This window comes from Bufo gargarizans, chromosome 1 (assembly GCF_014858855.1).
Source record: "Bufo gargarizans isolate SCDJY-AF-19 chromosome 1, ASM1485885v1, whole genome shotgun sequence".
Taxonomy (NCBI): domain Eukaryota; kingdom Metazoa; phylum Chordata; class Amphibia; order Anura; family Bufonidae; genus Bufo; species Bufo gargarizans.
The window spans coordinates 329,047,618-329,074,981 of record NC_058080.1 but is presented as its reverse complement, the minus strand read 5'-3'; the positions used below and the strand labels follow the sequence as shown (position 1 = coordinate 329,074,981).

Here is a 27,364-nt window from a genome sequence, read left to right as displayed (position 1 = left end):
TAGTATGACACTTGTTGATTGGCCTTTCAAAAAGCGCCATAAAAATCGCCGAACCTGAACTTTTACGCAAATGTTTGGGTTCGGGTCCGGGTGCCGAAAACCCTAAAGTTCGGTACGAACCCTAACTTTATAGTTCAGGTTTACTCAACTCTAATCATGAGCTGCCGGCTAAAGAACCTGTGGTGATGTCACATGACATGGTCTAATCACATGATCCATCACTGTGGTGATGGACCATGTGATTGGACCATGTGATGAGCTCAGTGACATCACCACAGGTCCTTTGACAGGTCCCGAAGAAAGAACAGGAGACCGGCAGCTACGTGATCAATTGGTGGTGGTGAGTTAATTTAATTTAAAAAAATTTAACCCTCAATTGACCTTGTACTAAGCATTCTATATTAAAGAATGCCATTATGTCATAAGGGAAAATAATTACATCTACACAACACCGAACCCAAATCTGAATTTCAGTGAAGAAGTTCGGGTCTGGGTACCATATTCAGTTTTTTATCACGCTCGTGCAAAACACATTGCACCCGCGCAATAAAAACTGAACAATGGAGCGCAATCGCAGTCAAAACTGACTGCAATTGGGTACCTACTCACGCGGGTTTGCCGCAATGCACCCGGGATGCATCCTGAGCCAAAAGGTGACGCCCGTGTAAACCCAGCCTTATCCCTTCATTGGACAAATCCACATCTTCCCACAGACACTGCACTACACACTAGCCGCTATGGGAACACAGGTTATTAGTGTGCATCAGTATATGTACTGTGAGAAGGCACAAGGTGCCATAATAGATGATAGATACGTGTCACCGAGGTGCCTGGCCTCAGTGAAATGAACCGGTAATGTTTCGCCAGTAACCCTAGGTTACTGACAGTTGCTAGAGGTAGTTTAGCTGCTAGCTGCAGCTGATCCGGGCCGGGTTTCATTGGAGTAGTCGAAGAGCAGGGTGGGATGACTACTCCCACGTATCCAGGCCAGGTGTTGGCTGGCCTATTTAAGCCAGGAATCCCAGGAGAGCTGGGGATGTGGTTCCTAGTCTGGAAGTGTAACAGACTGGGAGTAAAGTTGTATGGTGTGTTGCTGTGGATAAGCCTGGCGTTGCCTACTCTTTATTCCCCCTCTCCAGAGGGTGGTGGAACTCTTGAACTACAGAGGACTGTGAGTTGTACCATTTCACATGGACTGTGTTTCTTTGTGTTTACCCGCTGAAGTAAGCGAGCATTTGTTAAGTCTGCTGTTGAACAAAATAATAGACTATTGTTTAAATTACACCTGAAGTCACTGTTTGAGCTGATCCCCACAGTACTTATTGTACTAATGATCATGGTCACAAATTATGTTGTATTTAGTAATATCCTGGATTTACTAGTTTATGTACTATTTGCTCCACCAATGACAATGTTGTATTATGTGATATCATGGATATATGTTATGTCAAGGATATATTGTGATATGTATTTTTGTTTTATTCTGCACTATAATTGTTACACCAGCTTGAAAAAGGGCCACACAATCTTTAGGCCTGAAATGTTGCTGTATTTCTGATGCACAATTCACTGCTGAATAAATAAAGATATGTTAACCACTTCAACCCCGCTAGCTGAAACGCCCTTAATGACCAGGCCACCTTTTACACTTCTGCACTACACTACTTTCACCGTTTATTGCTCTGTCATGCAACTTACCACCCAAATGAATTTTACCTCCTTTTCTTCTCACTAATAGAGCTTTCATTTTGTGGTATTTCATTGATGCTGACATTTTAACTTTTTTTGTTATTAATCGAAATTTAAAGATTTTTTTGCCAAAAAATGACATTTTTCACTTTCAGCTGTAAAATTTTGCAAAAAAACTACATCCATATATAAATTTTTTGCTATTTTCCCTTTTTTTTTTTATACAAAGTTGGCATTTGACCAAGATATTTATCTCACCCAGCATGGGTATATGTAAAATGACACCCCAAAACACATTCCCCAACTTCTCCTGAGTACGGCGATACCATATGTGTGACACTTTTTTGCAGCCTAGATGCGCAAAGGTGCCCAAATTCCTTTTAGGAGGACATTTTTAGACATTTGGATCCCAGACTTCTTCTCACGCTTTAGGGCCCCTAAAAAACCTGGGCAGTATAAATACCCCACATGTGACCCCATTTTGGAAAGAAGACACCCCAAGGTATTCAATGAGGGGCCTGGCAAGTTCATAGAATTTGTATTTATTTTTTTGGCATAAGGTAGCGGAAATTTATTTTATTTATTTTTTTTTTTTTTTTTGTGTTTTGTTTTTTTCTCACAAAGTCTCACTTTCCGCCTACTTGGAACAAAAATTTCAATCTTTCGTGGACTCAAAATGCCCCTCAGCGGATACCTTGGGGTGTCTTCTTTCCAAAATGGGGTCACTTGTGGGGTGTTTGTACTGCCCTGGCATTTGAGGGTCTCCGCAATCATTACATGTATGGTCAGCATTAGGAGTTTCTGCTATTCTCCCTATATTGAGCATACAGGTAATGAGATATATATATTTTTTTTCCGTTCAGCCTCTGGGCTGAAAGAAAAAAATGAACGGCACAGATTTCTTCATTCGCATCGATCAATGTGGATGAAAAAATCTCTGCCAAAAAAATGAGGGGAAAGGCATCTGCCAGGACATAGGAGCTCCGCCCAACATCCATACCCACTTAGCTCGTATGCCCTGGCAAACCATATTTCTCCAATCACATCAATCGATGTGAATGAATAAATCATTGCCAGGATTTATTTTATTTATTTTTTATATACAAAGTGTTTGCCAAAGCATAGGAACACCGCCTCCTCCTCAGCTCATATACCTCGGCAAACGTATCTTTTACCGCAGAGGAGAAATCTCGTCTTGCAGCGCCGCATACACCGACTTGTGTGTAATCTGACAGCAGCGCAATGCTTCTGTCAGAATGCACATCAGTGCTGCAGCTAGTCGATCGGTTGGTCCACCTGGAAGGTAAAAAAAAACAGGCCACAACGCAATAATTTTATTAACTTTGGAAAAGAACATATAAACTTTAACTTTTTGAACTGAACATTAACCTTTTTGCTTACTGGTGATTTTTTATTTTATTTTTTACCTTTATAGGACAAACCTCTCCTTCCCCATGGGACAATGTGCAAAGAGCAAATCGTCCCAGGTGAAAGAAGAGGTTTGCAGCAGCTGTGAGTGAATGGGCCCTAATAGCCCTGTGTGCCTGTCCTGGTGAGATGATTCCTATGCTAGGTGTACCTGTGTGTGGTACTTCTGGAAACACTCCCCTAAGCATAGGGCAGGGTGGTCAGGGCAGTCAGGACAGAAATAGCGGGTGTCACGCCTTATTCCACTCCTGCTACAGACACAACATCTTTTTCGGGGTGACTGTTGGGTTGAGGTACCGGCAACGACATTGGGGAAATGTCGCTCGTGTAGACGGCTAACTACACTGGTGGATGGGGCCACGGAACCTCCTGGGTACAGGAGGTTCTCGATGATCTCTTCCTGAAATTTGAGGAAGGATCGTGTTCTCCCAGCCTTACTGTAGAGAACAAAACTATTATACAGAGCCAATTGAAACAAATATACAGACACCTTCTTATACCAGCGTCTGGTTCTGCGGGAAACTGAATACGGAGACAACATCTGGTCATTGAAGTCCACCCCTTCCATGTGAAGGTTATAGTCGTGGACTGAGAGGGGCTTTTCAATGACACGGGTTGCTCGCTCAATTTGGATTGTTGTGTCTGCGTGAATGGAGGAGAGAATGTAAACGTCACGCTTGTCTCTCCATTTCACCGCGAGCAGTTCTTAGTTACACAAGGCAGCCCTCTCCCCCCTTGCAAGACGGGTGGGGGAAGCCCGCGCAGTGCCACAGCAGCCAGTCTGTTATAGAAACAAATGCCTGAAGAGGGCCACACTTGTGTAGAAATTGTCCACATAAAGATGGTACCCCTTGCCGAATAAGGGTGACACCAAGTCCCAGACTGTCTTCCCACTGCTTCCCAGGTAGTCAGGGCAACCGACCAGCTCCAGGGTCTGATCTTTTCCCTCATAGACACGAAATTTGTGGGTATAGCCTGTGGCCCATTCACAGAGCTTATACAATTTGACCCCATAGCAGGCGCACTTGCTTGGGATGTATTGTTTGAAGCCAAGGCGCCCGGTAAAATGTATTAGGGACTCGTCTACACAGATGTTTTGCTCTGGGGTATACAAATCTGCAAATTTCTGGTTGAAATGGTCTATGAGGGGCCGAATTTTGTGGAGCCGGTCAAAAGCTGGGTGGCCTCTGGGACGAGAGGTGCTATTGTCACTAAAGTGCAGGAAACGCAGGATGGTCTCAAAACGTGCCCTGGACATAGCAGCAGAGAACATGGGCATGTGATGAATTGGGTTTGTGGACCAATATGACCGCAATTCATGCTTTTTAGTTAGACCCATGTTGATGAGAAGGCCCAGAAAAGTTTTTTTAATTTCGGAAACTTGGACTGGTTTCCACCGGAAAGGCTGGGCATAAAAGCTTCCCGGGTTGGCGGTTATAAATTGTGTGGCATACCGGTTTGTTTCGGCCACAACTATGTCCAAGAGCTCCGCAGTCAAGAACAGCTCAAAAAATCCCAGGGCCGAACCGATCTGAGCTGTCTCAACCCGAACTCCAGACTGGGCGGTGAAAGGGGGAACTACAGGTGCGGCTGAAGTTGGGGACTGCCAATCAGGGTTTGCCAGCACCTCAGGGATTCTAGGGGGTCTACGGGCCCGTCTTTGCGGTGGCTGCGACGGGGTAACTAATGCACTTGCCACCGTACCAGCTTCAACTGCCCTTCTGGTGCTCGCCACTTCACCATGTTGTACGGCAGTGCTGGTACTAGGTCCAGGGAGGGCTGCGCTGCTGGTGTATGCCTCACCACGTAATCCGACAGCGCCAGCCCCACTCTGCTGCCCTTGAAGCGGATCCTGCGCAACCTGTGGTCTAGCGACACGGGGCCGGGTACGCCTGGTGCCATCAGGGACCTCAACCTCCTCGTCCGAACTTTGGTTCAGAGTGCCACTGCTTTCTACAGGTTCATATTCTGACCCGCTAGATTCGTCAGATGAGGGTTCCCATTCCTCATCCGACTGGGTCAGAAGCCTGTAGGCCTCTTCAGAAGAATACCCCCTGTTTGACATTTGGGCAGCTAAATTTAGGGGTATTCCCTGAGACTACCCACGAAAAAAAGCAAGCCTGTCTTACAAATGGGAGGCTAGCGAAGTACCGGAGGCCGCTGCGGTTGATATAAAAATATAAAAACATATTATTATTTTTTTATCGCCGCAGCGTGTGTAAAGTGAATGTGCAGTGATAAAAAAATATATATTTTTTGTCACTGCGGTGGGGCGGGTGTGGGCGAACGCACGTGTGAGCGACCGATCAGGCCTGATCGGGCAAACACTGCGTTTTGGGTGGAGGGCGAACTAAAGTGACACTAATACTATTATAGATCTGACTGTGATCAGTTTTGATCACTTACAGATACTATAAAAGTACAAATGCTGATTAGCGATATGCTAATCAGCGAATAAGGGACTGCGGTGCGGTGGGCTGGGCGCTAACTGATCCCTAAACTACCTAACCAAGGGGCCTAAACTATCCTAAAACCTAACGGTCAATACCAGTGGAAAAAAAAAAAAAGTGACAGTTTACACTGATCACTTTTTTCCTTTCACTAGTGATTGACAGGGGCGATCAAAGGGGTGATTAAAGGGTTAATTGGGGTGCAGGGGGTGATCTGGGGCTAGTGTGTGGTGGTTGGTGTACTCACTGTGAAGCCTGCTCCTCTGCTGGATCCAACCGACCAAAAGGACCAGCAGAGGAGCAGGGCAGCCATATAACAGATCATATTTACTAATATGATCTGTTATCTGGCCTTTGATTGGATTTTTTAAAAATCATCAGCTTGCCAGCCGCGATCATTGGCTGCCAAGCTGATGACACGACCCCCCCCCCCCTTGAAGAAATGCCGGCCCGCATTGCGCATGCACGGGCCGGCTAAGCGCGCCATCTCGCGTCTTGCGAGATGACGCGCCAATGCGTGACTGTGCACAGCGCTGCCGCCTCTCGACCGCGGATCTGCATTAGGCGGTCCGGAGGCGGTTAAACTGTAAAACTTGGAGTGTCGTCTGAAGTTGTTTGTCTATAAGATACTGGGTCCACTGGTGGAGAGAGGCCACAAAGGGATGAGCACCCATAAAAGCCTCAATCCCTGATGAGTGTTGTGGCCAGTATTCATGTACACACCTAGCATACCTACCAACATTTAGGTTGGTAAAAATCGGGACCTAGAAAACCCAGCCCATGGCAATACCCAACTCCAACAAGAAACCCATTAGCCCTGCTCATTTTCCACATGGGACGGCCTGAATTTACCAGGACTGTCTCTGAAAACCAGGGACAGTGCCTGCAAATTTGAGATAGATTGCAACTGTGACCTAGAGGCTCTGCTTTCTCTGTAACTTCTGTGCCCTCTTCACTTTAATTGACAGGACAAGGCAGTGAAAACATCATCATTCCTGACCTGTTAATCAAGGTGGAAAGGACACAGGAGTTGCAGAGAAAGCTGAGCCTCTAAGCATAACAGCAGCATTCCCATTGCTTCTAGAGGCTCATCTGCATATATTAAAACTTCATTTTCCAGGACGTCCCTCCATGACAGTACCCACTGGAGGATGTCCTATTGGATCTCTGTAGGGACAGGAAGCGTGAGAGGTTAAAAGGCCCCTCCCCTACCCTCCCACCAGTGTTCTTCCTGTCCCTACAGGGATAGGAGCAGTGAATGGATCCCTGCTAATGTAGGGAACACACACTAGGCCGAGGCTGGTCGGGGGGCTCTTGCCTCTCCTCTTCAGCCTCCGTCCGGCCTAAAAGCCAGCACCCCTCTGGGAAGGGGTCCCCTAGCTTGTCCGGTACCTTTTTTCCTTGGAACAGGCCGCAGGTACCTGGACGCTGAGCGGCTTCTCCAACGGAGCTCTGCGCTCAGCAGCGGCTCCGCCCTCCTCGATGACGCGGTCGGCGTCACTTCCTGTGCGACCCGGAAGTGACGCGTCCAAGATGGCGGTGCGCATACATGCTGGAGGCCTCGGTTAGGGGCCTCGCATGTGGGGTCGATATTTCTGAGGAAGAGTCCCCCAGAAGAGGAGGCGGTCCCGGCGGCGATGAGGGGAGGGCCTGTAAGGTAGGATCCTTATATAAACACTGTGATGTGTGCTTTGGCGGTTGCATCATGGAGGCCCAAGGTGTGAGCAAGCTAGATGCGGTAGCTGACCCCCTCATCCAGAGTAATGTAAGTGGTATCCGGCTAGCAGGTGTATAGTTCCCCCTAGGCTGGTTTTATATCTCCTTCTCCCCCTATTAAGGTGGGAAAGGAGGCGGGACATAGACCGCATGGAGACGCCAAGAAAAAGCTATGAAGTGTGCGACATGCACTAAAAAGCTGTCTGAGTCGTATAGGAAGGCCCTCTGCATGGATTGCTTAGCAAAGATCCTGAAGGAAGAACAACCATCCTTCCTGGAAGAGCTGAGAACCATCGTCAGAGAGGAAGTACAGGCGGCCGGAATGAATCGGCCCCCTTCCCTTCCAGTTCCCGCTTCCCCTCCGTCCAAGCGTACCAGGGTACACTTAGTATCGGATTCAGAGGAAGAAACCGGGTACCCTTCAGACTGATTTGGAGGATCAGATCCCCCCTTCGGTGTCGGAGGAGCCTAGGAAATACCTGTTTTCCTCGGATCAACTGGACTCGTTCCTTACTGCAGTAAGACAGACCATGGCAGTTGAGGAGGAGGAGCCGAAACGTTCTATACAGGACGAGATGTTCGGCGGATTAAGGGCCAGGAAAAGGAAGCTTTTCCCGGTGAATTCTTATCTTCAAGATCTTATCAAAGATGAATGGGAAGAGGGTGACAAAAATCTCTATATTCCCAGGGAATTCAAGAGCAGACTGGCCTTCAATCCTGAGGAAACTAAACTTTGGGATGAAATTCCAAAAGTCGACATCCAGGTGGCCAAAGTGGTGAAGAAGACGTCTATTCCATTCGAGGATTCCTCACAATTAAAAGACCCCATGGACCGGAAAATGGATGGACTCCTGAAGAAGGCCTGGGAATCCTCAGCGGCCACTATTAATGCTAACATTTCAGCAACCGTAGCTCGAGCAATGTGCTTATGGCTGGAGCAACTGGAGGAGCATCTCAAGATGAAGACCTCCAGGGAGGAAATTCTTGAGTCCTTACCTTTATTAAAATTTGCAGCATCCTTCATGGCGGACGCCTCAGCAGAGTCCATTCGTTTTGCTGCTAGAAACAACGCTCTTACGAACACAGCAAGTCGGGCCCTCTGGCTCAAATCCTGGACAGGAGACATTGCCTCTAAGAACAAACTATGCGCAATTCCCTTCACCGGAACATACCTTTTCGGCCAGGTCCTCGATTCCATTTTGGAAAGCGCAGCAGACAAAAAGAAGGGGTTTCCGGAGGAAAAAGCAAAAAAGCCAGTGCAGCCCTTTCGTAAGACCTCTAGACAGTTTACACCCTTAGAGAGAAGGAAAGGTAAAACGGTTAAATGGAGCTACCCTAAAGGAGGGAGAGGTAGGGGTTTCCTCTTCAATCCCAACTCAGGCCCAAGTAAGCAATGACATCAGGCCAGTAGGGGGCAGGCTCCGCTTATTTTGGGAATCCTGGACTCGGATTACCCAAAATCAGTGGATCCTAAATTCCATCCGAGAAGGGTTAAAATTAGAATTCCGCGGTCCTCCCCCGGAAAGATTCCTAGTTACAAAAGTCCATTCAGTGAGTCAACAAAATCAATTAGGTCTGGACGTGCAGAAGCTGTTAAAATTAAATGCTATTGTCCAGGTTCCGGAAAATCAGAAGTTCCTGGGGCATTACTCAAGTCTCTTTCTAATAAAAAAAACAGATGGATCCTACAGAACAATTATCAATCTGAAGTCCCTGAACAAATCAATAATCTATCACAAGTTCAAGATGGAATCCATAAAGTCGGCAATTCCGTTGATTTCAGAGGGAGACCTTCTATGTACCTTGGACCTGAAGGATGCGTATTACCACATCCCGATTCACCCCCTACACCAGAAATATCTCAGGTTTGCAATCATTCAGGAGGGGACGGTCCTTCATTATCAATTCCAGTGTCTCCCCTTTGGAATCTCTTCAGCCCCTCGAAACTTTACAAAAGTAATCACGGAAATTGTGGCACATTTGAGAAAACAGCAAATAAGGATTGTTCCATACTTGGACGATTTTCTTCTTATGGCCGACACAAAACAGAATCTGGAGGGCAGTATTCATCAGACCTTAGCCCTCTTCAAGGATCTACAGTCATGTGAAAAAATTAGGACACTCTTTGAAAGCATGTGGTTTTTTGTAACATTTTTAATAAAAGGTTATTTCATCTCCGTTTCAACAATACAGAGAGATTAAAGTAATCCAACTAAACAAAGAAAACTGAAGAAAAGTCTTTTCAAGATCTTCTGTAAATGTCATTCTACAAAAATGCCTATTCTAACTGAGGAAAAAGATAGGACACCCTCACATGTATTCCCTCTTAAATTGGCTCAGATCTCACACAGGTATATCACACCAGGTGCACATAATTAGTAGATCGTTACTCTGCATGTTGAATGAGGCTTGCCCTATTTAAACCTCAGACATTTAGTTTGGTGTGCTCCTGACTGTTGAAGTGAGAGTGAGCACCATGGTGAGAGCAAAAGAGCTGTCAGAGGACTTCAGAAAAAAGATTGTAGCAGCCTATGAGTCTGGGAAGGGTTAGAGAGGTCTGATTTGAATACAAATCAGAATCGGAACCTGCGCTGATTCCAATCTGTGTCCGAGTGTAAGCTCACAGTACGAGAGATAGGTGAAGAGAAAATATCACAATTTTCTAGTGAGGAAGACAAGTAAGGATGTATTCACAGTAGTCTTTCTGGTGGTTACCTTATTTGACAGGTAATCTATCTGTCCGTGGAGTATAATTCTTTTAGAATCCGGTGGGTTGGTTTACAGGTCGCCTTCTAGTTCAACCTCTAGTGTGGGTGGTGCTCCGGCCGGCAGCAAATCACTCGCACGAGGGAACCCTAGTTGGAGTCCGGGAGCTTGGCGTGTGACGTCACCGCACTTGAGTATGGAAGCCTTCAGGGGACAAATTCAATCCGACGCGTTTCTGAGCCTAAACGGGCTCCTTCGTCAGGGATGATGAGGTTTGTCAATCCTGAAAGTAAATAGGCTGTAGTTCCCATGACAACTGCTAGTTTGTTGGCGCTAGGAACACTTAACCCCTTCCGATCCGGTTAATGTTTTCTTTTATTCAAAAGCAAACAGTTCAATGCCTTGATTGAGGCCATATGGGGCCAGGCTATTTAGTTTAAATATCCATTTGCTTTCTTGTTTTGACATTTCTTTTATATAATCACCACCTCTCTTATTAGCCGGTACTTTTTCGATCCCTCCAAAAATGGATCCCATAAATTTGCATGCATGATGTTGGGCGTAGTGACGGGATAGTGGGTGTCCCTCAAATTTTTTGTGTATATTGTTCACATGTTCTCTAATTCTTGTTTTTAGTAGTCTTTTGGTCCTTCCCACATAGATTTTTTGACATGGGCATTTTATGAAGTAAATAACTCCTGCCGTGTTGCATGTTATATGATGGTTCAATTTGAAAGCGGAGTCCTTTGTTTTTAATTCTAACATGGGTCCTTTTGTGTATTTATTGGTCAATTTACAGTTTGGGCATAGTTTGCATGGAAAGAAGCCCTTCTTCATATTGCATTTCTTTATGGATAATGTTTTAGTTTTAATGGAGGGTGCCACTAAGTTGGAGAGGTTGGGAGCCTTCTTAAATATAAATTTGGGGTGCGGTGTTAGCATTTCGCCGATTTGTTTGTCCTGTTTGAGTATATCCCAATGTCGTTTAATGATATTCTTGAAGGTAGACGTGCCTTCACTATAATTGCTAATGATTGGGATGTCAATTGTTTGTAGGGTGGTCATCAACTGTCTGTTTAGTTATCACGGCTTGTTTAGTCTGTAGGAGCGTGCGTTGGTCCAGGTTATTAATTTGTTCAGCAATTAGGTAAAAGGTTTTTGATGTCATATCCCTTGTCTAAGAATTTCTCATTAAGTTTCTGCACTTCTTCATCATAGTCCGTGTTGTTGGTACAATTTCTCCTAGCGCGTATGTATTGACTTCTTGGAATATTGTTCAGCCAGGTAGGCAGGTGGCAACTGTCAAGGGGTATGAAGCTATTAGTGTCAGTGGGTTTGTGATAGGTTTTTGTAGAGATAGAACCCTCTGAGATGGAAATAGTTAGGTCCAAAAAATTGATCTGGGTTCTGCTCCAGGTGGGACTAAAATTAAGATAAAAATCATTTTTATTTAAATCCTTTAAAAATGTATCCAGTAAAATTTCATCTCCCTTCCAAATAAAAATTACTGTCATCAATAAAACGTTTCCAGAGGACCAGACTCGCACCGGTTCCGCCCAGGGTCTGGTAAGTGAGCTCCTCCCACCGACCCATATATAGGTTTGCGAAACTCGGTGCGAATCTGGTCCCCATCGCGGTCCCCCACGTCTGCAAGTAAAAATCGGATCCGTATTTAAAATAATTATGTTTTAAAATGAAGGTGATACATTCTCCAATAAAGTTGATCTGGTTTTCTGGCATAACGCCATCTTTTCTCAGAAAGAATTCCGTTGCTTCTCTACCCTTCTCGTATTCAATCACGGTGTAGAGTGAGGTCACATCCAGCGTTCCCAAGATATAGTTATCCTTCCATTCAATTTCTTTCAAGATTTGTAGAATGTGTGTAGTGTCCTTGAGGTAGGCAGGTAGTTTTTGAACATAAGGTTGTAGTAGTACATCAACATATTTTGATAAATTGGATGTGAGTCCAGTCAATTCCTGAAATTATAGGCCTTCCAGGGGGGTTGGTCTTGTTTTTGTGTATCTTGGGCAGATAGTAAAAAATTGGGATCCTGGGATTCTGGTTGTTAATAGTAGGTCGCTTCCTCCAATGTTAGAATAGTTATTTAGTTTGCCGTTTTTTACTAGATTGTTCAGTTTCTTCTTGTATGGTATCCGTGGGATTTATTAGAAGTCTCTTATATGTTTTATTATCAGATAGTAGTCGTATACATTCTTTATGGTATGCCTCTTGTTCTAGTATTACTATACAGCCCCCCTTAGTCGGCTGGTTTGATAATAATATCCATTATTATTCTGTAAAGTTTGTATAGCTTTTAGTTCACCCTTACAGAGATTTCCCGGACCTCTTCTCCTGTGCGGGTTGATTCTGCGCAGATCCCTAGTCACTAGTGTTTGGAAGGTTCTTATTGCATCCGAGTATTCACTGATTGGGTTGAATTTGGATTTTTGTTTTAGTGTCGTATGAATGAAGTGGTCCTTGTCCGTTGGTTTCTGGTTTTTATTGTTGTAATCTTCTTTTCCCTCATAGCTATCATTTTTGTTTGTTGAATTTTCTTGTTTTTTCTTGTTTTCCTTTTCTGTTTCGATTTTGGATGATGTTTTTTCCTTATTCTGTATAGTTTTTCCTTTTGTTTCTTTCATAGTTTCGTCTTTTTTCATAGCGGTATTCTTCAAAAAATATTTTTTGAGAGCTAGTTTTCGAGTGAATTTTCTTATGCCAATGAAGGCATTAAACGGGCAAAATTTTGATGATGGAGCAAACTTAAGGCCTTTTTCTAGTAGTTTTGTTTCTTCCCTATTCAGTATATATGAGCTTAAATTACATATATTCAGGCCTGTAGGGTCCTGTATTGGTATTTTTCTTGTCAGTCCTTTCCCTCTTCTCCCTCTTTGGTTTTTTTTCTTTTTGCTGGTGCCTTTGCCTGAAAAAAATCCTTATTCACTGTTTTCTTTATTTTCTTGTAATCCTCCTTTTTATTAAAGACATCATCATCGGTATTGGTATTTGTATTGCTTTTTCTCTTATTCCATGAGGTTTTTCGCGCACGTTCTACCTCCACGTGTGGATCCGGGGTTTCGTTCTGTGTTTGTACATTCCCGGTTGTGGTGTGTGCCCCAGTGATCTCACTTCTTGTTTCCACATTGGTTTCCTCAACCATCGGTAGGATTTCAAATCTATTTTCTACTACAATACAACCGTTTTTATGTGTATTGAAAGTATTGCTAGTTGGTCCGTGTAGATGTACCCTTTGTGAGGAGAAAGGGGGGATTTGATTTATTGTTATCTGTTCCTGAGGATTGTCATCCTCTAAACTGTTTTCATGAATAGAAATATTTGCTAGTGTGCAATCACATATTGTGTCGTCGATGGTATTATATTCCGAGTCACTTTGTTTTGGTGTTCCTCCCACTATGTTCTTTATTTGATTTTTCTTATTATTTGTGTTATCACTACTTGGCAGATCACTTGTATTGATGTTTTCCATATTTGGCAAATCCCTATTATGTTTGCTGTTTTTTTTGAGAATAATTTCCTTCTCTTTAGTTTTAATTCGCATATTTATTGATTTAGAGATTCTTTTAATTTCAGGATGGTCTTTGTATGGTCTTATTCTATCAAAGAGTCCCATAATTTCTTGATTGTTTTCCTTAGAGAGTTTTTGAATAAAAGAAAACATTAACCGGATCGGAAGGGGTTAAGTGTTCCTAGCGCCAACAAACTAGCAGTTGTCATGGGAACTACAGCCTATTTACTTTCAGGATTGACAAACCTCATCATCCCTGACGAAGGAGCCCGTTTAGGCTCAGAAACGCGTCGGATTGAATTTGTCCCCTGAAGGCTTCCATACTCAAGTGCGGTGACGTCACACGCCAAGCTCCCGGACTCCAACTAGGGTTCCCTCGTGCGAGTGATTTGCTGCCGGCCGGAGCACCACCCACACTAGAGGTTGAACTAGAAGGCGACCTGTAAACCAACCCACCGGATTCTAAAAGAATTATACTCCACGGACAGATAGATTACCTGTCAAATAAGGTAACCACCAGAAAGACTACTGTGAATACATCCTTACTTGTCTTCCTCACTAGAAAATTGTGATATTTTCTCTTCACCTATCTCTCGTACTGTGAGCTTACACTCGGACACAGATTGGAATCAGCGCAGGTTCCGATTCTGATTTGTATTCAAATCAGACCTCTCTAACTTTTTCCTATTACGGTCACTGCAGCAGACCGTGGCAGTGAACCTTGCAGCGAATCCTCTGTATGACACCTAAGATTTCAGTGAATCAGGGAGCGCGGGTGGGCTTGTAAGAGTCTGGGAAGGGATTTAAAAAGATCTCAAAAGATTTTGAAATCAGCCATTCCACTGTCCGGAAGATAGTCTACAAGTGGAGGGCTTTCAAAACAACTGCCAACATGCCAAGGACTGGTCGCCCCAGCAAGTTCACCCCAAGAGCAGACCGCAAGATGCTAAAAGAGGTCTCCAAAAACCCTAAAGTGTCATCTCGAGAACTACAGCAGGCTCTGGCTACTGTTGATGTAGAAGTACATGCCTCTACAATCAGAAAGAGACTGTACAAGTTTAACTTGCATGGGAGGTGTGCAAGGAGGAAACCTTTGCTTTCCAAGAGAAACATCGAGGCCAGACTGACATTTGCCAGAGATAAAGTTGACAAAGACCAGGACTTCTGGAATAATGTTCTTTGGACAGATGAGTCCAAAATTGAATTATTTGGACACAACAGCAGAGGACATGTTTGGCGTAAACCAAACACAGCATTCCAAGAAAAGAACCTCATACCAACTGTGAAGCATGGAGGTGGAAGTGTCATGGTTTGGGGCTGCTTTGCTGCAGCAGGACCTGGTCAGCTCACTATCATAGAATCCACGATGAATTCTACTGTGTATCAGAAGGTGCTTGAAGAACATGTGAGACCATCAGTTAGAAAATTAAAGCTGAAGCGGAACTGGACCATGCAACATGACAATGACCCAAAACATACTAGTAAATCAACCAAAGATTGGCTGAAAAAGAAGAAATGGAGAGTCCTGGAATGGCCAAGTCAAAGTCCAGATTTGAATCCCATTGAGATGCTGTGGGGTGACTTGAAAAGGGCTGTACGTGCAAGAAACCCCTCAAACATCTCACAGCTGAAAAAGTTCTGCATTGAGGAGTGGGGTAAAATTTCCTCAGACCGATGTCGAAGACTGGTAGATGGCTACAAGAACAGTCTCACTGCAGTTATTTCAGCCAAAGGAGGTAACACTCGCTATTAGGGGCAAGGGTGTCCTATCTTTTTCCTCAGTTAGAATAGGCATTTTTGTAAAATGACATTTACAGAAGATCTTGAAAAGACTTTTCTTCAGTTTTCTTTGTTTAGTTGGATTACTTTAATCTCTCTGTATTGTTGAAACGGAGATGAAATAACCTTTTATTAAAAATGTTACAAAAAACCACATGCTTTCAAAGGGTGTCCTAATTTTTTCACATGACTGTAGGCTGGGTGATAAATTACCCCAAATCCGACCTAGTACCAAGCACCAGGAAGCAATTTTTAGGTGTTCTCTTGGACACAGAAAGTCAATTCTCCTTCCTTCCAGAATCCAAGCAGGAGACGATAAGGAGAAAGATAACGTCCTTCCAGGAACAGAAGGGTCATACTCTAAGGGAGGCAATGAAGGTCCTTGGCCTGATGACTTCATGTATCTCAGTGATCCCGTGGGCCAAGTTTCATTCCAGGAGCCTACAGTCCGCAGTACTGGCATCTTGGGACAAGGATCATCATTCCTTAGACTCGAAAGTAACGCTTACAAAGCGGTGTCTGGATTCTCTATCCTGGTGGACCAATCTCGGAAACCTAAAGAAGGGGGTAGCCTGGAACCCTTCTCCTTCTATAGTCATCACCACGGATGCAAGCCAGTGGGGTTGGGGGGCCCATCTGGAGGGACAGGTCTTCAAGGGCAGATGGTCCAGCCTGGACAGCCGCAGATCGTCAAATTACAGGGAGCTGAAGGCGGTATGGAAGACACTAATATCAGCCGAATACATTCTCTCCAACCACCACATCAGAGTTCTGTCAGACAACGTGACCACCGTATGTTACCTGAAGCGTCAGGGGGAGACCAGGAACCCTCTACTTCAGGGTTTATTAGAATATTTTTTTCACTGGGCAGAGAGGAAAGTCCTCTCGGTGACAGCTGTCCACTTAAAGGGGGCAGAGAACTCCGCGGCAGACTTTCTGAGCAGACACTGTCTCGATGCAGGCAAATGGTGTCTAAGCTGGGAAGTTTTCCTTCAAATATGCCATCAATGGGGGTTCCCACAGATAGACCTATTTGCCTCCAGAAGGAACACCCAGGTAGATCAATTCTTCTCTCTGAACCCCAGAGACAATCCGCGGGGGGTAGACGCCTTATCCCAGAAATGGGACATTGGAATTAGCTTATGCCTTTCCTCCGTTTCCTTTAATTCCACTGGTCCTGAAAAAAACTAAAGGCTTGCTCAGCGACCCTTATCCTGATAGCCCCGGCCTGGCCGAAGAGAGCCTGGTTTACGCTGTTGATGGATTTACTCCTAGGAGACCCAATAACCCTTCCAGCAAGGAAGGACCTTCTCGTTCAGGGGCCCCTGGAACACCCGAATCTCGGGAAGTTAAAGCTAACAGCCTGGATCCTGAAAGGCAGATCCTGAGAAGTAAAGGCCTTTCAGATAAGGTAATCTCAACCTTGCAGCAGAGCCGAAAACCGGTAACCTCTGCCATATACTTAAAGATATGGAAAAGGTTTTTATCATGGCTCGCAGACACTCATCCAGGAATCTCGGTCCCGTCTATAGGCTGCATTCTGGACTTTTTACAGGCAGGGTTCGACCTGGGCCTAAAGCCCAGTACCCTTTAAGGTCCAGATTTCGGCTTTGAGTAGTTTTCTCGACACCCCTCTGGCCGACCACAGGTGGATTAGGAGGTTTGTTAAGTCGATTTCCAGGTTAAGACCCACTGTTAGACAGACGGTTCCCCCATGGGACTTAAATGTAGTCTTAGAGAGTCTTTGTAGTTCCCCCTTTGAACCTATTGACCAATTATCGGATAAAATGCTTTCCCTCAAAGCTGTCTTTTTACTAGCCATTACCTCAGCTCGTAGAATTGGGGAGATTCAGGCCCTCTCCATCAGAGAACCATTCTTGAGGATTCTGGATGACAGTCATTCTGGGAATTAGACCCATCTTTCTTACCAAAAGTGGTATCACCGTTTCACAGAGAGCAGGAAATAATTCTTCCCTCCTTTTGTACCTCCCCTAAGAATGCGAAAGAAGGAAGGTTCCATTGCCTCGACGTAAGAAGAACCATTCTCGCTTACCTTCAAAGGACGGAGCCGTGGAGAAGATCACAGAACCTCTTTGTTTCCTTTGGGGGAAAGAACAGAGGCAACAAGGCCTCGAAACAGACTCTAGCTCGCTGGATCAGAGACTTGATTCGAGAGACTTACTCACAGAAAGGACTTCCTTGTCCGTTTCCCTTAAGAGCCCACTCCACCAGAGCAGTCGCATCATCGTGGGCAGAGAAAGCAGATGCTTCAGTAGAGCAGATTTGCAAGGCCGCAACCTGGTCCAGTTTCTCTACATTCATTAAGCATTATAGATTAGATTCCCTGGCCAACCAGGATCTGGCATTTGGTCGCAAGGTCCTTCAGGCTGTGGTCCCCCCCCCCTAGTTATTTAGCTGGTAGTTCTCCAGTGGGTACTGTCATGGAGGGACGTCCTGGAAACGAAGGTTTAGTCTTACCGGTAAACGGTTTTCCAGGAGTCCGACATGACAGTACCCGTTATTTCCCCCCCCCATAAATCTTTTCGGTTATTGCCAGGATCCTTAAAATTATCTTTCCGATGTGAGTCTAACATGGAAGTTTAATAAATACGTTGGATCCTATCTGGTGTAGTAATTGGAAAGAACACTGGTGGGAGGGTAGGGGAGGGGCCTTTTAACCTCTCACGCTTCCTGTCCCTACAGAGATCCAATAGGACATCCTCCAGTGGGTACTGTCATGTCGGACTCCTGGAAAACCGTTTACCGGTAAGACTAAACCTTCGTTTTCTCAGCAATACGAAACATATGAACATGGCACCAACACAGATGCCTTCAGCTGCCAAGTGCGCATGTAACAGGTCAGCCAATTTTATAGGTACAAATCTGCTGACAGATGCCCTTTAAGCTTGGAACGTGTATATACATTAAGTAATAATAACAGGATGAAACATAAGTGTCTGGCCAAAGTGCAACTACTGGGCACCCGCCAATCATGAGATCGGGGGTCCTGTACACCCATATGGTAGGTCATGGGGTTCCAATCTCTATGGGGCTGCAAGAAATAGAAGAGTGCAGTGTTTCGACTCTCTGGAAGCCTCATAGAGTTGAATGGAGTGGCAGTGAACATGCGTAACCGCTGCTTTGTTCAAATGAGGGTAGAATAGAAGTGTGTTTTGTGGGGCACATTAAAAAGTATTAAGTGTACAAAAGTGTATTAAGCACTAGACTGCTGTCTACTTTAGATTTAGCTTATGCCAGTGGGAAACATTGTAATACATGGAACTCACTCACGTGTGTCCCACCTCATGTGCTATGGTGAAGGCTGTAGCGAGGCCAATATCTTCATTTATGCTACAGCTCCTCTCTCTTTCACACATTCCACCAACTGGTGCTAAGCCTAGATAGAGACATTGGAAACAAATATAGATAATAACTACATCATCTAGGAGTATAATGTTTTTTTTCTTGTATAAATCACATTTTGCACAGGTTATTTTGTTTTCTCTTACATGGATGTATAATTGGAGCATTCTGATATGAATGTAAATTACATAGGTAACATATTTTCCACAGACAAATATGAAATATAATCTGTATAAATGTTACATCTATTTAAATTGCTTATATACAGTCATGTGAAAAAATTAGGACACCCTTTGAAAGCATGTGGTTTTTTGTAACATTTTTAATAAAAGGTTATTTCATCTCCGTTTCAACAATACAGAGAGATTAAAGTAATCCAACTAAACAAAGAAAACTGAAGAAAAGTCTTTTCAAGATCTTCTGTAAATGTCATTCTACAAAAATGCCTATTCTAACTGAGGAAAAAGATAGGACACCCTCACATGTATTCCCTCTTAAATTGGCTCAGATCTCACACAGGTATATCACACCAGGTGCACATAATTAGTAGATCGTTACTCTGCATGTTGAATGAGGCTTGCCCTATTTAAACCTCAGACATTTAGTTTGGTGTGCTCCTGACTGTTGAAGTGAGAGTGAGCACCATGGTGAGAGCAAAAGAGCTGTCAGAGGACTTCAGAAAAAAGATTGTAGCAGCCTATGAGTCTGGGAAGGGATTTAAAAAGATCTCAAAAGATTTTGAAATCAGCCATTCCACTGTCCGGAAGATAGTCTACAAGTGGAGGGCTTTCAAAACAACTGCCAACATGCCCAGGACTGGTCGCCCCAGCAAGTTCACCCCAAGAGCAGACCGCAAGATGCTAAAAGAGGTCTCCAAAAACCCTAAAGTGTCATCTCGAGAACTACAGCAGGCTCTGGCTACTGTTGATGTAGAAGTACATGCCTCTACAATCAGAAAGAGACTGTACAAGTTTAACTTGCATGGGAGGTGTGCAAGGAGGAAACCTTTGCTTTCCAAGAGAAACATCGAGGCCAGACTGACATTTGCCAGAGATAAAGTTGACAAAGACCAGGACTTCTGGAATAATGTTCTTTGGACAGATGAGTCCAAAATTGAATTATTTGGACACAACAGCAGAGGACATGTTTGGCGTAAACCAAACACAGCATTCCAAGAAAAGAACCTCATACCAACTGTGAAGCATGGAGGTGGAAGTGTCATGGTTTGGGGCTGCTTTGCTGCAGCAGGACCTGGTCAGCTCACCATCATAGAATCCACAATGAATTCTACTGTGTATCAGAAGGTGCTTAAAGAAAATGTGAGACCATCAGTTAGAAAATTAAAGCTGAAGCGGAACTGGACCATGCAACATGACAATGACCCAAAACATACTAGTAAATCAACCAAAGATTGGCTGAAAAAGAAGAAATGGAGAGTCCTGGAATGGCCAAGTCAAAGTCCAGATTTGAATCCCATTGAGATGCTGTGGGGTGACTTGAAAAGGGCTGTACGTGCAAGAAACCCCTCAAACATCTCACAGCTGAAAAAGTTCTGCATTGAGGAGTGGGGTAAAATTTCCTCAGGCCGATGTCGAAGACTGGTAGATGGCTACAAGAACCGTCTCACTGCAATTATTTCAGCCAAAGGAGGTAACACTCGCTATTAGGGGCAAGGGTGTCCTATCTTTTTCCTCAGTTAGAATAGGCATTTTTGTAGAATGACATTTACAGAAGATCTTGAAAAGACTTTTCTTCAGTTTTCTTTGTTTAGTTGGATTACTTTAATCTCTCTGTATTGTTGAAACGGAGATGAAATAACCTTTTATTAAAAATGTTACAAAAAACCACATGCTTTCAAAGGGTGTCCTAATTTTTTCACATGACTGTAGCACCAGCATAGTCTGCAGCAATGTACATAAGTTTTGTTATCATGCACATCAGTCCTTTGTACCAAACTGAATACAAATCTTATTTCTCCTTTCTCACGCACTCAATGGTGCAATTTACCTATGTAAATGGAAAGAAACCAAAGTGCCAGGAGGAAACTTACAAACTACATGTGCAGTGTCCTGAAATCCACTGCAAGCACTAAGGGGCAGATTTACCAAACTGGTGTCAAGGAAAACTGGCTTAGTTGTTCGTAGCAACCAGATTTCACCTTTCATTTCTCTCTGGGAAATGAAAGGTGAAATCTGATTGGTTGCTAATGTCACCGTATTTCATTTATTATATTCATGTATTACATGTCCCATAAGATTGTATATGGAGTGGCTAGGCAGAGCTGGTTCCACCCTTCCTCTCCAGGAGGAAATAGTAGAGTGTAGTGTTGGCTGAAGACAAGTAAACGCATCTAGGAGCAGAAAATTCCCAAAAATACTGTAACCCTACTGCTTACAAACAGTCTATCTGCCAGCCTTTGGAAGGGAGAAATATAAAGCATCTAACATTGTGACAGCTACAACTCCCATCTACATTACTACTACATCCCTCTCCACCTCCCTACCAGGCCTCTACAGAAAAATGGTGTCAAGAACAGGATCAAATCTTCTGTGCCTTACAAGAGATTTTCTGTGTGCAAGAGACTGAGTGTAATAAGAAAACTGCTTGCTTTGGTCTATTATCATTTTTATTGCTCTGAAACATTGTCTGAGTGGCATAAAAACTGGATATTGGGCATCTACAAAACCCCTACTACATGTGTGCAGCATCAAAAGTTAAAAAAAACACAGAACTTTCTGTACAGTGCCATATTTCCTTGGGGCACCCTGGTTTCCACAATATGCTAGTAAAAGCCCACAGTGAGAGACTTTAAAGATAAAATGCTTGCTATATTCAGGTTGTACACTGTATCACCAGAACAACAGGTGGAAATTATCATTGGCTATTTGGAAGATGCTATACTGAGAGAGGTGTAATTCTCACCAATCTCAGAGAAAGACTGGAGCAGATATTTGAAAGACTTTATAATACTTTTGACACCAGGACTTAGAGATAAAGATGATATTCTTTAACAAGAAAGAGCAGCCTGGTGTCACGCTTCGTTGTGGGAGGAAAACACTCACCAAACGTAGGAGGGAAAGGGGTGAGGGGAAAAGGCCTGGAAACTAGGAAAAGGAGCAGGTCACCTCCTAGAGAAACCCTAATCAAAGATAGGTGAGTTCATACATCGGAGAGGAATGGCTGAAATCTGGCAACTAAAATTTAATGTTGATAAGTGCAAGATAATGCACCTGGGACGTAAAAACCCAAGAGCAGAATATAAAATCTGTGATACAGTCCTAACCTCAGTATCTGAGGAAAGGGATTTAGGGGTCATTATTTCAGAAGACTTAAAGTTAGGCAGACAATGTCATAGCGCAGCAGGAAATGCTAGCAGAATGCTTGGGTGTATAGGGAGAGAAATTACCAGTAGAAAGAGGGAGGTGCTCATGCTGCTCTACAGAGCACTAGTGAGACCTCATTTGGAGTATTGTGCTCAGTACTGGAGACCATATCTCCAGAAGGATATTGATACTTTGGAGAGAGTTCAGAGAAGAGCTACTAAACTGGTACATGGATTGCAGGATAAAACTTACAAGGAAAGATTAAAGGACCTTAACATGAATAGCTTGGAAGAAAGACGAGACAGAGGGGATATGATAGAAACTTTTAAATACATAAAGGGAATCGACAAGGTAAAAGAGGAGAGAATATTTAAAAGAAGAAAAACTGCTACAAGAGCACAGTTTTTAATTAGAGGGGCAAAGGTTTAAAAGTAATATCAGGAAGTATTACTTTACTGAGAGAGTAGTGGATGCATGGAATATCCTTCCTGCAGAAGTGGTAGCTGCAAATACAGTGGAGGAGTTTAAGCATGCATGGGATAGGCATAAGGCCATCCTTCATATAAGATAGGGCCAGGGGCTCTCCATAGTATTTAGTATATTGGGCAGACTAGATGGGCCAAATGTTTATCTGCCGACACATTCTATGTTTCTATGGAACCTAAAGTCCTAACTCGCCCTGTAGGAGCCTGGTACTAATGTCAGGACAAGAGGCAACCTGTTCCTCCAAACGGTAGGATGAACAGGAGTCTCCCTCAGTCCTAAACACAAATGACAGGGAAAAGAGCAACACAAGTAAACCCACACAATAAACAAAAGGGGAAGAAGACACTTAACTTCAAATAGCTATGGAAACACATGAACTTTGCCAATATCCAAACACCAGCAAGTCACAACAACAAGACAGAAGCTATAAACCGCACAGCATGGTGGGAGAAGTCACAATAAATAGGGTAAAAATGACCACATAAGCAACACCTGAAGCAAGGGGTGTGGCCATTACCAGAAACAACACAGACACAAATTGATCCACAAGAATCAGATCAAACCGCGTGTTGCCAGTCTCACTGATCTCCTGGCACCTGTCACGGTAATGTCCGTGACACCTGGTGAGTCACTCAAAGAGTTTGCATTATCTCTACAGGATGCCCTGAAGGCTCTAGACCCCAGTGAAGCACAAAAACAAGATAAAACTCTGAGAGCAATTCATTGGTGTTTCCAGTAGAGAAACTTTAAAGAGCCAGTTAAAGATGCTGCCTACCCAACATCCACATTCCATCTTGTTAGAGTTTAAAGAGCTAGCTTCCAGTAACAATTAAGATTAGTTCCAGCACTCTTGTTGTTGTGGTGTTGCTCTTTCTTTATTCAAGGTAACAAATTAACACATAAGGACACATCCATCCATACCAGTGCAGTTGACGTGTTTCGAACAGTTAAGAAACGCGTCAACTGCACTGGTATGGATGGATGTGTCCTTATGTGTTAATTTGTTACCTTGAATAAAGAAAGATCAACAAAAGTGCTGGAAATAATCTTTATTGTTCATGATTGGAGGTCTGACCTGTTTTGCTTCGTGCACGAGGGGTTACAACTAAAAGGTGAGCTGGATATATTGCTAGCTACCAGTATTCTGAGGCGAGAAGACCAACCAGAATTTGTCAAACCTGCTATATTACCCACCAGTCAGCACCCTGTGTCTCCAAAGCGAAGTCTCATGGCCAACCAAAAAGCTCAAGCTCCAGTTCCAGATGATGTTCTAACAGACCCTATCTTGGGATTAAAAGCATGGAGAAAATATACCAAAAACTTAGCAGTGGGAAAAGCAATTACTGTTGAAGATGACTCGACCGCCCAGAATGCGATTCCCTCCTGATCCTAAAGATACTTATCAGAAGAGCTCTGGCAGACTGCCAACTGATGAACATAAAAGATCTGTCTTTAGGCACTGCCAAAAACGTGGTCAATAGAGTTGAGCGACTAAAAGTATCTGAAGTGGACTACGATCCGAATTTCAGGAAAAAATCATACTCTCCTTATCCATTTGAGTATGGAGAGGCCGTGGTGGCCATCTTGATTAAAGAACCCACTCAAAATCTTGTGTGCGGTGCTGTATGATGTTGCCACGCTGGCCAGCGTGATGTTATCACACATCTCACGGGATCCTCAATCAAGATGGCTGCTCCAGCCTCTTATTGCTCAAATGGGTAAGCTGAGTATTTTTTATTTTACTAAAAGCCCTCACTTTTCATCTCAGATGCTGTGATCAGGGATGAACACGACATCTGAGGGGTTCGATGACAGGAGGCAGCGCAATCACCACCATTCCACGTCATTGCGCCCGCTACTTACAAGGAAATGCGCTTTGTGACAAAGTAGTTCATCACGAAGCAAATTTCTTTGCGAAATTCTGCAAAGCAGCTGAATATAATTTTTGGAAATCTCTCTCATCACTAGTGGATGAGGTATGTTTTCATTGGACTCAGGGGTCGAGTGGAGGGGTGGACCATAGGCGCAAAATGCAACCAGAGTTTTTACAAACCAATATTTTTTTTTATTGTTATCGTGACAACACGTTTTGGGGTTCTTTGTACCCCTTTTTCAAGTCTAAAAAATATATACATACGATCACACAAATTAAGAACACACTGATGGGTGTAAGGTTACAAAATGTATGATAAAAGGGATAATAATAGTAATAATATGACCGTCACGTGGAGGGTCATTCAAACTTACATTTTGATGTAGATATGAATGGATAAGAGTACATAAATATGTAAATACTATGAAATAAATAAATAGTGTGTGTGTGTATATATAGATATATATATATATATATATATATATATATATATATATATTTTTTTTTTTTTTTTTTTTTTTTTTTTTTTTTTTTTTACAATTTATAAGCTATAAGAAAGGCCCCAGTTGAGATAAAAGCAGGAATTTATAATCAAATTATTTTGTGGCTGATAATAAATAGCTGGTGATAAAAGGCTAATTTGTAGGGCGCGTGTAAAAATAAATCTTAATATTGATGTGCAATACAAATTTATATGTAGTTAAATACTTAATTAATGGTCAAATTGCACAAACTCGATTGGTCCAAAAAGACGCAGGATCAAAGGTGCATTACCACTACAGGCGGTTGGTCAGGTGGGGTGAATGGACCTAGACGGGTAGTGATTCACATGATTGCAGAAAAACGAAAAGCATGATATAAGGTTAAGTGGCTAAAGTGAGAGCTGGGGGCGAAAGGCATGAAGTGGTATACTACAAGAGGATAATAAAAAGAGGGGGACAGGGATGGAGAACGGCGCTGGAGGACTTACCGGTGGGTGATGCCACTGATGGAGAGTGCGCTGCTCCCAGCTTCTGGCAGATGTGGCGTCCAGATGCTGTGTGCTGGGAGCGCGCGCTGGGTCGGCAATAAGGAGCCGGAGTGGGCGGTGACAGGGCCGGCTGGGCAGGGCAGCGATGACGCGACCGCCCCGAATGTGCGGAGCCAGCTGTTGACACGTTGATGGTGAAGTGGGTGTGTATGTGGGGGCGGAGCCTATTGCAGTGATGGGGAAGACTGCGATGAGGTGCTGGCGCATCGATGTAGATTGGGAGTGGGGTGGGCGGAACTGAGTAATGCAATGGGGAAGGGGGGCGAGAGTGATGGGCTAAAAGATGAGAAGGCGACTTGAAGAGATGGGCGGGAAAAAAAGAGATGAGGGGGTGGCATTGGAGGTGGGCGGGGACGGTGTCTGGGATTGGGGGGTGGGATTAAGATGATACTAGGGATGGAGGGGATAGAAACAGTGAAACTGGGGATGCTAAGATTGATGCTGGGAATGAAGGGTGGAGACAAAGGGGAGGGATGGGAACAAAGCGATGCTGGGGATGATATGGCATGATAAAGAGGATACTGTGAATGTGAGAATAGAATAGAGTTATGGGAGAGTGGTCTAATTGTATTTGGATTTAGAAACATTTGTTTTCTAGGCTTTCATTAAGACCATAGAGTTCCAATGTTTTGGAGTTTGTAGATCCAAAACATTTCTCTCCGTTGTAAAGTTCTAAACCTGTCAGAGATATGTTCGATGGGCGTGATGGTTAGCCTAGTGGGATCCTTGTCGTGAATTGCCAGGAAGTGTCTGGACACACTGTGTTTCAGGTAGCCCCGTTTGATATTCCATCTGTGGTTGTTTAGGCGTTCTCTGAGGGTCTGAGTGGTTCGACCTACATATTGCTGTCCACAGGCGCATTCTAAGAGATAAATAACAAAACTTGAGGCACAGTTCATTCTTCCCCTGTTCTGTTACTCTTGAAGGTTATTAAACGGTTATTGATATTATCGCAACACTTTCATAGTTTATGGCTGCATTTGAAGCTCCCTTTAGGGTGGGGGAAACATTCGGATGTGGTCATTGTGACACGTTTTATTCTTTTTAGTATGCTTGGGGCTAGTGCATTCTTTAGTGTGCGGGCCCTCCTGAATGTGAAGTTGAGCTTGAAGGGAATACTTTCTTTAAAATAGGGATCGGCCCTCAGGATGTGCCAGTATTTAGTTATGATGTACCTTAGTGTTCTGTGGTTGGGATTGAAGATGGTGATAAAGGAAGATTTAAATATTGTAAGGTCGACCATTGTATTTGCCGCCTTTTTGGTTGTTAGACACTCCTCTTGGCTCTGCTCATATGCTCGTCTGAAAGCCCCTTCGACTATTCCTCTTGGGTAGTTTTTGTTTTGGAATCTAAAGCGTAAAATCCAGCTTTGTGTAATAAAATCATTCGTTGATGAGCAGTTCCTCCTTATCCGTTTAAATTGACTAAATGGAGTGTTGTCTTTCCATTTCCTGTAGAGCGCGCTTTCATAGTCCAGGTAACTGTTACCGTCCACTTTCTTGAAAAAGGTTTTTGTCATAATTCTGTTACATTCATAATACAAAACCAGGTCCAGGTATTCAATTATGATGCTGGAACTTGTGGACGTAAAACTGAGATTCCAAGTGTTGTTATTTAGATAGGAGGACACAAATGTTTGGGCTTCTTCTTCGCTCCCCTTCCAAATAAAAATTAGGTCATCGATGTACCTTTTGTAGAACACAATTGATTCTGTCCAGTTGTTATTGTTGCTGAGAACTGCCTCTTCAAACTGACCCATGTAGAGATAGACAAAATCCTTGCATTTCTGTCCTGTTTCTCCAATGTAGTGGCCTCCAACAGGACATTTAGTGCAGAGAATCAGATAAACAACATTAGATGTAGAACATGTGAATGTCCCAGAGATCTTATAGTCCTACTGTGTGTAGGGGATCGGATCTTTTCGGTTGTCATTATATGGGAACAGGTTTTATATCATCTTATTACAGGGATGGGTTATTTTTTTTTTTTCTGTG

At 43.6% G+C, this 27,364-nt stretch overlaps 1 protein-coding gene across 1 annotated transcript in view; it reads right to left on the bottom strand.

Annotated features, from left to right (window-relative positions):
- LOC122946465 (A disintegrin and metalloproteinase with thrombospondin motifs 10-like) overlaps positions 1-27,364 on the bottom strand; it is a 375,204-nt gene that overhangs the window by 286,920 nt on the left and 60,920 nt on the right. The window contains exon 2 of the mRNA XM_044306132.1: positions 18,587-18,692. Within this exon, the coding sequence (XP_044162067.1) occupies positions 18,587-18,672 (86 nt within the window). The 5' untranslated portion in view covers positions 18,673-18,692. The remainder of the gene's footprint in view (positions 1-18,586; positions 18,693-27,364) is intronic.